The 12,657-nt window shown below is 41.2% G+C and overlaps 1 protein-coding gene across 1 annotated transcript in view; it reads right to left on the bottom strand.

The window, feature by feature from the left end:
* nfatc2a (nuclear factor of activated T cells 2a) overlaps window positions 1–12,657 on the bottom strand; it is a 105,777-nt gene that overhangs the window by 39,275 nt on the left and 53,845 nt on the right. The window contains exons 8-9 of the mRNA XM_078419336.1: window positions 11,698–11,827; window positions 8,275–9,114 (exon numbers count right to left, since the gene is read on the bottom strand). Coding sequence (XP_078275462.1) covers window positions 8,275–9,114; window positions 11,698–11,827 — 970 coding nt within the window. The remainder of the gene's footprint in view (window positions 1–8,274; window positions 9,115–11,697; window positions 11,828–12,657) is intronic.

The raw sequence follows: 12,657 nt of genomic DNA, 5'->3' as shown, positions 1-12,657 counted from the left end.
CCTGTCCCGCTGAGTTACTCCAGCTTTTTGTGTCTGTCCCAGATTACGTTTTTCAATCCTCAGTCCGTGGCACATTAGTTTTAGCAAAGCGCTGTAACATCAGAAATAAGACTAGAGGCCTTCCATATTCTGTACCATTAAAAGTAACTAAGATCAAGTCACTTCAATGGATGAACTTCAGAAATATTGCAATTATATTGAAAGCTGCTGCAGTCACTTAACAGTAGCCATGTACAAATATTGAGCAACATTTAGTTTCATTAAATGAGTGCTTACATTATGCCATTTATCAAGATTTACTTTCCCAGAAGGTAATGACTAAACTTTTAGACTGAACTTTTAAAGGTAGAATCCAGCAAAGAAAAACCCAGAGACATAAAAGGCATCGGCTTAACTCACTAGGGACCAGTGCATAGGACTGAGCTCATGTTGCTGATAGCAGACTTAAAACCCACAAGTTTAGGAGTAGCATCCTAGTCCAAGGCCATTGGTTTGCAACAGAAAATAACTTATCTGTTCATCTCTTGGAAAAGCTAACCTTACAAAAACATGGATGGTGAAGTTCAACAGCGCTCATATAAAGAAGGGTAGGAATATTATCAATTAACCGTGTTTAATAACTAAATGACCAATACTTACCATGTTAAAACTGCAGAATGAAACTGGAAGATTAATTATTTTAATAGAAATACAATAAGCTATATTTTAGCTCTCAATTAGTTATTAAATGTAAAGTATATACCTGTGAGTTATGCTCCCTCATGTGTCACAAAAATGAGAATCACAACTGTACAGTTGTGTTTAGTCAGAGGGTGGTGAATCTGTGGAATTCATTGCCACTGAAGGCTGTGGAGGCTGTCAATGGATATTTTTAAGGCAGAGATAGATAGATTCTAGATTAGTACGGGTGTCAGTGGTTATGGGGAGAAGGCAGGAGAATGGGGTTAGGAGAGAGAGATAGATCAGACATGCTTGAATGGCGGAGTAGACTTGATGGGCCGAATGGCCCAATTCTGCTCCTATCAAATGATCTGAACCTGAGCCAGTTGTGTCTCATTATTTTATAAATAATTTCCTTAGGAATAACTCATTAAAAAGAAAGTGATAAAAGCACTTTTTGTTTGCTGATTTTTTGGATGATTATTGAAATGTTGTTATATAATTCAAGCAATATAAGATGTTTGTGGCTTATTCATACCAGCACTGGGTAAATGAGTTACCTAAAGAACAAGTTAAATTCAGGTTGCCTCTGAATATTTATAAAAAATGTTAAAAGCTATTTTTGAATCTTCAGCTAGCAACATTTTCCCTCAATTCTCCTTTCTTCCTTCTCTCAAATCAAGTCATTAATTCATTTGTGAATATTTTTTATTGTGCATCTACAAGTGATTCCATGTAAATAGGGTGATCGAGATTAAAAACCTCCAGCTGAGATTAGTGTTGCTTTCATATGGTTTTAATGATTTAAAAAATACTTATAAAGATCTGATTAAATGTATGTTCAATTCTTTGCCCAGTTATACCTACGTCACCTCCACAGATGTTGCCTGACCCACTGAGTTCTTCCACTACTTTGTTTTTTCGCTCTATGTCCAGTTCCTTTGCTGTAAACATTTGAAATATATTCACAGAAGCAGTACGTCTGTGCTCAAACAGTTCAACTGTTCACTGCCAAGTTTTTATTTCTCTTGGCCATGATCAAGAATCCAGAAATCGGAGGTGCAAAGGGACTTGGGAGTGCTGGTGCATGACTCCCAAAAAGTTAATTTGCAAGTCAGATCATTATTAAGGAAGGCAAATAGCATTTATATCAAGAGGACTGGAATACAAAAACAGAGATGTAATGCTGAGGCTCTATAAGGCGCTGGTCAGGACATATTTGGAGTACTGTAAGCAAATTTGGGCCCCATATCTGAGGAAGGATGTGCTGGTTTTGGAGAGGGTCCAGAGGAGGTTTACAAGAATGATTCCAGGAATGAGTGGGTTAGCATATGATGAGCGATTGAAAGCACTGGGCCTGTACACGCTGGAGTTTAGAAGGTTGAGGGGGGCCTCATTGAAACTTACAGAATAATGAAAGGCATAGATAGAATGGATGGGGAAAGGATGTCTCCACTGGTGGGAGAGTCTAGGACCAGAGGTCACAGCCTCAGAATTAAAGGGCGCGCTTTTTGGAAGGAGGCGAGGACGAACTTCTTTAGTCAGAGGGTAGTTAATATGTGGAACTCATTGCCACAGAGGGCTGTGAAGGCCGTCAGTGGATATTTTTAAGGCAGAGACAGACAAATTCTTGATTAGAATGGGTGTCAAGGGTTATGGGGAGAAGGCAGGAAAATAGGATTAGGAGGCAGAGATCAGCAATGATTGAGTGGTGGAGTAGACTCGATGGGCCAAATGGCCTAATTCTACTTCTATAACTTGTGACCCGAGTATACCCGGGGGTGGAACTGAACAGGTTAATCCACATGCCAAGAGCATGGATAATTTACTGCCACTATCTCAATTTCAATCTACCTCACTGTGATGATAATTGTAGCACACATTCAGAAGGATCAGCGCTTTTTACTTCAGATGTTGCAAACTCACATGCCAAATTCAGGCAAGTCGGGTGCATTTTTGCCTTCAAGGATAGAGATCTGCTTGGGTTTATAATTAAAATCCCACCCAATCCTGACTCGGCCACAGATAACGTGAACAAAGCCTGACGACTTATATATTTTCTTATTTGTGACCTTGACGCATAGTTGGGACTCCTGTGGGTTAACTGGGCACTAAATAAAGAACTGAGCCTCAGTCCATTTAGTGGTCAAGAGCTGGCCCAATGTTACCCCTAATCTGAGGCTGACGGTTTAAAACATTATTGACTCCTAGCCCAATCTGAACTGCAAACTTGTAGTCAGATTCCATTAGGGAGCCAGGCTCAATAGATCTGTTAATTTCTCTTAATTGTGTCTGTTTTGGAATGCTTTTTGGAATACTAAAGGCCAAACCTAAAAGATTCCCGAGACCCATTTTTTTAATGATGAGCTAGATTTATTTTAGATTTATCTCTGATCTCTGATTTTTTTCCCCAAATACTTTGCTGATGTTCACTCTTGGCAGAAAGCTTTCATTGTACGAACTCCAAAAGAATGTCAGTTTTCTACATTAAAATAAAGACTTACGAAATAAAGAGCCACCATGTGGCTCCCTCATGCCTTCTGTGCTGTTCAGTGAGTATGTGGCTAATCTGGTCTTGGCTTCAGCTCCACTTTTCTGCCTGTTTCCTACAGACCTTAACCTGGATAGGTGACATTTTGGGTCAGGACCCTTCTTTCAACTCAATTCTGAAGAAGGATCCCAACCCGAAACGTAACCTACCCATTTTCTCCAGAGATGCTGCCTGACTTGCCGAGTTACTCCAGAATTTTGTGTCTATTTTCCATACAAACTCAGGCTGTTGTCCAGGTGGAATAGGATGGTATTTGTGGATTGCTAACCCTCTGTCCTCTCTGTTGGGATGGCAGAATTGGCCCTCGTACCCATCACAAGGCCCTGGATTATTGTCACCCATGTCAGGATGCCCGGGCTTCTCGCTCCAGAGCTGCTCCAAAGGAATCTACAACTTTCTCCACTGAAAATCATTGGCCCTCCAGCAGCCACTGGGTTAGTATTGCATTGGCAGGACCTCACAGAAGACAGGGATTAAGTGAATCCAAAACATATGAATAGTTGCCTTGCGTGGGATATACTGTAGCATAACGTAAATTATAAATTTGGTCTACCATGTTTATTTTGTCGGCTTTCATTTTTGCGCTTTGGCCAAGTGGAGGCGATGAAGGCCAGTGGCTGTCTAAGATCTGGTGAACGGGGAATTTAGATTGTGGTTACAAGATTTGCATTTGGGTAAGTTCTTGCATGAGATCCTCAAGGACACCTCATGAAGAAAAGTACGATCTATAGTGCCTTCTTTTGCTCCACCCTTCTCCTAAACCTCTTCCCCTTCATCGTCCTCCAGCATATGCTCCTCAGATGCCAATGAAGTTGGAGGTGGTATTCAACAAAACACCAGGAACTCTTGACACCTACTGTGCAGAGCATGGTTGAAGAGGAATGTTGCAGTATATGAATGGCCTGCTCTAAGACACTGGGTCAGCAAATCTGGTTTTCATTGTACATTGCCCCTGTACATATGGGTTACATACGAGTTATTTCATCAATGATAAGTGATCACTGCCAGCCAGTCTCTGTTATTACCCTGTGTAGGAAGGAACTGCAGATGCTTGTTTATACCGAAGATAGACACAAAATACTGGAGTAACTCAGCAGGACTGGCATCATCTCTGGAGAGAAGGAACGGGTAACCTCTGAAGAAGGGTCTTGACCTGAAACGTCACCCATTCCTTCTCTCCAGAGATGCTGTCTGTCCCACCCAGTTACTCCAGCATTTTGTGCCTATCTTCTATTATGCCTTGGTGGTCTCAAAGCAACTCGACCAGCTGATTGCCACTGAATGAAAATATCAATAGGATATAAACATTATACGTCAAACATAGCTTGGATATTAATGTAGAAATCAATAAAAGTCGAATTTTGCTTGCTCAGCCTTCTTCCTGATGAACTTTTTCCTTTTGTATAAACTTTCACCTCCCAGTTGATGATACTGTCAAATTTCAACATTGAAAACCCTTGTTAAATGGTACCCTATCCTCAATTTTTTTTTTTTTGAATTGAGGTTTAATTTGTTCAATTCTCTAATGGAGCTACAACCATGTGTAAAGTGTGGCTTATAATAATGGATTCTTTGTAGCAACAGAAAGCTTCTCTGTGATGTGACTGTGCCACATAAGTAACATGATCACTATTCACATGAGGTTTGTATTATGAGAGATTACATAACATATGAGCACTATGCTTGTTTGAATCTATTATATTCCTGCTCCACAATTATAATGTTACAGCTTTTTCTTGCACTAAACGTTATTCCCTTTATCCTGTATCTGTACACTGCGGACTGCTTGATTGTAATCACGTGTAGGTTTTTTTCGCTGACTAGATAGCATGCAACAATAAAAGCTTTTCACTGTACCTCTGCTTTTGTGAGAATAATAAACTAAACCGAACTAAACTAACGATGCTGAATGTCTGCTGTACAGGTGACGTTACAAGTGAGAATGGGTTTGTTCCTCGAATTGTCCATATCGTGGTTTTCCATAGCGCAAAGCCGTATCATCTGTGCAAGCTTCGAAATGAGAATCAAGAATCACTTCTTGACAATGAATCAAACAATGGTCATCATTTCAGTGGAGCCACAAGAGCTTGCAGAGATGCTGGGATCTGCAACGAAAATGAATTGCTGGAACAATTCAGTGGGTCAGGCAGCATCTGTAGATGCAAAGGGATGGTGGGTGGGTTGTGACCCTGCTTTAGGACTCTGATATTATATTACAGGTTCTTTGAACCTGAAATGGGAACTATCCTTTTGCCTCCTCAGGTGCTGCCTGACCCGTTGAGTTTCTCCAGTAGTTTGATTTTTCCATCATCATATCAGTGGTATCTGGAGCTTGGGGAAGCTTTGTCCATAAGGGGTCAACGTCTTTAGCAGATAAGGGATATGCTATAATTCACTTAAAAAATTGTAAAAGAATAAAAAATCCCTGGCAACTTAGCATTGACTACAAGTATACACATTTTGTGCACATACTGTAGAACTTCCTGTTGTGCAAATTCAACCAAGACTTTAACAGCATCAGAGGAACGAGGGCACTCATTGAATTATTTACACTGGAATGAGCAAAACTAATATAAAAGAGGAATGAATACAAAGTACGTGCTTCACTCCAGCTAAGCTTATTACCTTATTACTAGCTACATGAAGAATCTAAATGAAGGAAAGGGTCTGAACAGGTTGACAACTCCTCAGAGTCGGGGAGTTCAGCCAAGAGTACTTGGGATCAATCCATTCAGCAGCAAATTGAATCTAGTATGTGTTTTATTGCCAGTTACTAACGTGCATCATCGAGTGATTCCCTGCTTGAGTTTTATCCTAATTATCAGAAAAGCATAGCATTTAGGAAACGTGGCTGCTGTATGGCTTCCAGGAATCTGAGAATTGAAATGCTCTCTGGTAGGCGTGTTTGTTGAGGATAAAGGCGGCTGACTTCAGCTGTCTACACCAACCCCAGTGAAAGGCTCATCTGCCTGGAATTCCAAGCCAGTTTTACGCTAAGGTTTGGCAGAATTAAGCAAATCAGACTTTACGCTGTGCTGTGTCTGAAACTGTTCAATCATCTGGGGTTTCATAACTATGCCAAATCCTATCCTCGCCTGACAGCTGCATAAGTGCAATGGAAGGAAAATAGGCTTCAAAAGGACAATCGTTTATATGCAAGAAATGTAGGGGCATTGAGGGAATAGATGGAGCCAAGATCATTGATTTTGGATACATTTTGCAAATGTAAGCTGATGTATCTGTGCTGTTGTGTTTTAAATCCCAACTACCTATTCTGGAGAGACCACAAATATAGTATACGGATTTTTAATTTTTTTTCTAAAACTTTCCAATAGACGTTTTGGGCTTTAACCAGGATGTTGTTCCCGTCTACCTTTGAACTGTGTTGTGTGCAAACCTCCTCCTGCTCCTTTTCTTCATATTTTCAGTTCCTTCCACATGAGCGTCATGTACCTAATAAAACTGCATGCATTTACGTATCGTAGAAGGTATTATCAGGAAAGTTAACACAAACATCAGTTGTAAATGTAATGCCTAAAGGGCTAGACATGACACTGGCTAGGAACACAAGCCCCAGTGTGCTCGATTTGTACAATTGCCAATTGTGGGGACTGAAACAAGAACATCTAGAGGGAGCACAACTTGATGTGTCTCACAGTGCCACGTATAGGAAGTTACATTGGGTTCTATAAGCCAGAGCAAGGCTGAGATCATAATCACCTACCCATTGAATATTTCACACATGCTGGCAGCTTACACTATGGTGAGGTCCAAAATAATTCTCCAGTTATTCCGTTCAAATTAGAAAACTCTGAGTAAAAATAACAAACCGACTGACTGCTCACTTACCTTCAAGCTTTCTATTACTCTTGTGCATAATTCCAAATTATTTTGTGGATAAAGTAAATATGTATATAAGACATGAATCATTCTCAGGCAAACACAGGCCTAAGGTAAGGCTGGCACAATTTTTAACCACAAAAACTGCATTAGCATGATAAAAAGGGGAATGTTACACTCTGCACTTTTTCACCTCCACAATTACAGTAAGTTCCAAATCTAACTGCGGGGCATTTCTTTTTTGCAGCTGGGTATTATTTTCACAGTTAAATTAATTTAGAAAGTCTTATTCCATTTCAGTGAATGTACCATCACAATAAGGAAAAAAAAACTTGTTGCTTATTCATGACAGGATAGTTTCAGATGTGAGGAAGATTGGTCCGGTAAATTTAATGTAACCAACCAATAAGGTAGAGGCATCAATCTGTGGTTAAGAAATGAGCTACATTACAGAGTTGTGTCGGGAGTGCTTTGTGTTGCACTTAACCTTTCCACTTTACGAGGATGTTTCCACGACACGAGGGCCTGAGCTATAGGAAGAGGTTGAGCAGGCTGGGACTCTATTCCTTGGAGTGCAGGATGATGAGGGATGATGAGGGATGATCTTATAGAGGTGTACAAAATCATGAGAGGAATAGATCGGGTAGACGCCCAGTTTCTCTTGCCCAGAATAGGTGGAGTCGAGAACCAGTTGACATAGGTTTAAGGTGATGGGGGGAATGATTTAATAGGATTTTGAGGGGTAACGTTTTCACACAAAGGGTGGTGGTGTATGGAATGAGCTGCAAGAGGAGCTAGTTGAGGCAGGTACTATTGCAACGTTTCAGAAACATTTAGACGTACGTGTATAGGGCAGGTTGAGAGGAATATGGACCAAACGCGGGCGGGTGGACTAGTGTAGATGGGACATATTGGTCGGTGTGGGCACGTTGGGCTGAAGGGCCTGTTTCCACGCTGTATGACTCCATGACCTCCTTCCTGGAAGCTACCAATCTTCAAAAAGTAGCAGTTGCGGACTCCTAGTCTTCCAGTCCTGACACTCATCTTTCCCAATTAGTGAATACTCAAATAAAATTTATCTTCATCAAAGTACTTGAAGAATACTACTTATAATACATATAATTCAAGGGGCATAATGCAGATTTAAAAAAAACATATTTTGAGAAGTTTACTGCTGGGACCTTAGATGCACCAATGTCTTTAAAACGAGAATCGGTCCTTACCATCATCCAGATATGCCTGGTCCAGGTTCTGTGGCTCCTGTTTCACTGTGACTCCAGTACTTGTTGTTTCTTTCTCCTCTTGATCCATTATCAATGTTGCAAGATGGCTTGGCGAGGGGCTGTCTTTGGACACCATCTGAATGGCATTGGATGTTTGCTGTTGTGGATGAATCGCAGCTGGGTATTGATTTTGGCTGCTTTTTTGCACGTGATGCACAGGTTGTGGAGTAGTGGATCGCACAATAGACACCTGGGGATCGTTCTCCGAATACACGTGCTCCTGGTAATCCTGGTGGCTGCTGTATCTCAATGGCTGGCTGGTGGGTGAATGGTGGATCATGGAAGAAAACTGCTGATGGGTTGGGGAGCGTTGTATCATGGGTGACTGGTGGTGGTTGGTTGGAGAGGTTTGGAGCATGGAGGAAGCCTCGCGGCTGTTCGGGGAATGATGAATTATTGAAGAGGACTGGTTGTTGGGAGACTGGCGCAGCATTGAAGACTGGGCAGGTGACCCGGCATGAACCAACACAGATCTGTGGGGGTCTTGAATTATGGGGATTGTTGGCACCATCACAGCAGATGCTTGATAGCCGAGATGATTTGGACTGCCACCTTTGGATCTTGGATAGGCAACTCCTATTGGACTCTGCTGCTGATACTTGGAATCATGTGGAGAGAATCCTGAATGACAGGAAGTCATGCTACCCCCAAGACAGGAAGTGGGGTTAGGGATCATGACCTGCTGTGCATAATAAAACGGAGGCATGGTTCCATGATACGCAGCATTGCAGAATATGGCACCTTCACACTCTTCAATAGGTTCTGTTTTAATGATAGGCACTGAAATAAATTACATAATAAACTTACTTAGAATTGATTTTCATTGATGTGCAAAGTTTCTGATCAAAATCTCCAGTCACAAAACATTTACTTATGCTACTTATTATTCAATGTAATTTAGAGGCACAGCATCGAAACTGGTCTGTGTCGGGAAGAACTGCAGGTGCTGGTTTAAATCGAAGGTGGACACAAAATGCTGGAGTAACTCAGCGGGACAGGCAGCATCTCTGGAGAGAAGGAATGGGTAACGTTTCGGGTTGAGTCTAAAGAAGGGTCTCGACCCGAAACATCACACATTCCTTCTCTCCAGAGATGCTGCCTGTCCCGCTGAGTCACTCCAGCATTTTGTGTCTAACTTCGATGCAAAAAGGCCCTTCGGCCCATCGAATCCACGCCAGCCACTGTTCACCTGTGCTAGAACATGCTAGTTCTATTTAATCTCACTTTGTCATCCACCCCCGACACACTAGAAACTAATTAACATACAAATCCATAAGTCTTTGGGATGTGGGAAGCCAACAGGGTGGGACATTCACAGTGAACGGTGGGACCCTGAGGAGTGTTGTAGAGCAGTGGAGTCTTAGAGTATAAGTACATGGTTCCCTGAAAGTAGCATCGCATGTAGACAGGGGGAAGAAGGCACTTTGTACCCTGGCCATCATCATGTTATGTTACGTAACATCCCAATTTCTATACTCAGGCAAATGAGTTGTACAAGACCGGGAGTATTGTGTCATTTTCGGTCACCATTTAGTTGGAAAGATGTAGAGAAGATTTGCGAAGATGTCGCCTGGACTCGAAGGCCTGAGGTTTTGGGAGTGGCTGTTTGCTCCTTTGGAATGCAGGAGGCTAGGGGGTGATTTGTAGAGTTGAAAAAAGTCATGAAGTAAATACATAGGATTATTTCCCCCCCCCCCCCCCAGGGTAGGGTAATCAAGAACTAGAGTGTATAGGTTTAATGTGTAGGGTAAAGATGTATTAGGAACCTGAGGAGCAACTTCATCACACATAGGGTGGGTCGGTAAATGGAATGAGTTGCCAGAGGTATTAGTCGAGGCAGGTACAATAACAACATTTATAAGACATTTGGATAGGTACATGGATAGGATATTTACAGTTGTATGAGCTCTCAGCTTCTTCTAAAAATGCCATACTGTTTCAATGTGGTGCTATTAGTCTGTATTCAACTGTTACAAATGTATAAATGTAGCATTCCTTTCTCCTGTGGTTTTTTTAACAATGCGCGCAAATGCACCTCATTTTCTTTCATGTTTCCAAACAACCCAAATCAGGTTAAGACAAAACATCAAAAATTGCTCAGCAGCCCTAGGTCCAATTATCTTTGGAAATAATCTTTGGACCTTCCTCCCTCTTAACTCCCAGCCACATGCCAAACCAACCAGTTATGCATATAACAAATATTTGCACAATATGTGTTTGTTTGCATGTGGCTTGGCTTCTCCCTCAAGCTTTAGTGACAGTTAAAAACCATCAGAGCAACATTTGTATTGAGTTAGACTGGAGACATGGTTCAGACTGCTGCTGCTCCATTATATACGTTTCCTGGAGCAATATTGGCCCGCTCCCTTGCTCCTTTGTAAATCAGGCAGGCACCATGTGCCTCAGTATCTTTCTCTCGTCAACTCACGAAGATACTGGAGGAAAACCAATTACTTGAATGACCAGAAAATACACTTTTTTTGGAAAAGAGCTTACATTGAGCAAGACAGTTTTTTTCTTTGGGATTACTTCCGTCAGGCAATTAGTTTCTCCCCAGAGGATGATAGTGTTTGGAACATTCTATTCTATTGGGGGCAGCACAGTGTGGTGCAGCTGATAGAGCTGCTACCTCACAGCGGCAGAGATCATGGTTCGATCCTGACCTCGGGTGCATTGTGTGCGGAGTTTGCATGTTCTCCCTGTAACCGCATTGATTTCTTCCAGGTGCTCCGGTTTCCTCCCACATCCCACAGATATCGGGTTTGTGGGTAAATTGGCCACTGTAAATTCCCTTTTGTGTGCAGGGAGTGGATGCGAAAGTGAGATAACATAGAACTAGTGTGAACAATGGTCGATGTGGACTTGGTAGGCTGAAGGGCCTATGTCCATGTTGTATCTTTTAATTAATCAGTCAATTTGCCACATGGTAAATACTTAAATTGGTCCCATCCCAATATTACAAAAAACACATGTATTTCATAGAAACATTGAAAATAGGTGCTGGAGTAGGCCATTCGGCCCTTCGAGCCAGCACCACCAATCAATATGATCATGGCTGATCATCCAAAATCAGTATCCCATTCCTGCTTTCTCCCCATATCCCTTGATTCTGTTAGTAATAAGAGCTTATCTAACTCTCTCTTGAGTTGTTATTTTGCTGGCTGGAGATATGGTGCAGACTGCCACTGATTTTTTAAGTACCTCCAGGAAGATGCTTCTCCATTTACCCTAGTGTAAGCTGGACAAGAAACATGTTTCATCCAAACAGCAATTTCACATTGACTGAATTTACGTATCATTTATGTTCAACTGCGCCACGTTTTATGGATTCGATGTCCACTGACATCCCTTCAAGTAGTTTACCTGCAGGGAGATATGTAAATCTCTGGGGCTGGCTTCTTTTCCTTTTACCATTAACAACACAGAAGTTCACCTTTGCCGCTGTGCGAATATGCTGGTTCCGATAACGTGGGATTTCAACAAACAGCAGGTTCTAAACAGAAAGTGACAGAAGATTAAAAATAATGCAGTGATGTGTTACCTTTTTCCACACATCCGTGTCTTTATGGGAATTACAAAATGCAACACACAGGATTTGTGCATAATAGAAGCTCTCAGCACTCTAATAGAACTTCTCCCATGAACAAAACAAAAAAATATGGTTACAATATTATACTGAAAAACGCATTGGTACATTATTTGCTACTTTTTGCTATTTGCCATTTTTCAAATATCATGGAATTCATCTTCCCAGCTTTGTTTAAATCATTGCGAAGCCATGTTGAGTAGCAGCATCACACTCATGAAGACCCTGTCCGAATCTTCTAACATCGGACAATAGTGCAAGTTTGTCATCCTCACAGAAGCATCAGGGCTACAAATTCTTGAACAGGAAACTTGCCACAGCTCTTAGAGTTGATGGGTTGGACTTGGTTTGAACAACAACCTCACAAAATGTCTCGTTTAAATTGTGGTGAAATCATATGTTGCTGCTTTGATCATTATGAAAGGGAATAGTAAAATAAATCATGAGGATTGGAAGAATTGACGTAATTCGTGCCTTCACGATCACCTTTCTGCAAATTTCAAGCTGTGGTTCAGGCAATCAATCTACTGATAATTGGAAATAATGAAAGGCTAATATGGGGAGGATTACTCTTTGATCACCAGCACTATCTTCAGATTTTCAGCTTCTAAAATTCAATTCTAGTGAAGACTGTTCAACAACACAATTAACAAAAATGTATACCCTCATCATTAGTTTTACAATGGATTTCATATATTAGAATGTAAAAATGCTTAATATTTTTTATTTCAATGGAT

The sequence above is a fragment of the Rhinoraja longicauda genome, chromosome 22 (assembly GCF_053455715.1).
Source record: "Rhinoraja longicauda isolate Sanriku21f chromosome 22, sRhiLon1.1, whole genome shotgun sequence".
NCBI classification, from domain to species: domain Eukaryota; kingdom Metazoa; phylum Chordata; class Chondrichthyes; order Rajiformes; family Arhynchobatidae; genus Rhinoraja; species Rhinoraja longicauda.
Note: the sequence above shows the minus strand (reverse complement) of the source record. Positions and strands in the feature narration are given on the sequence as shown.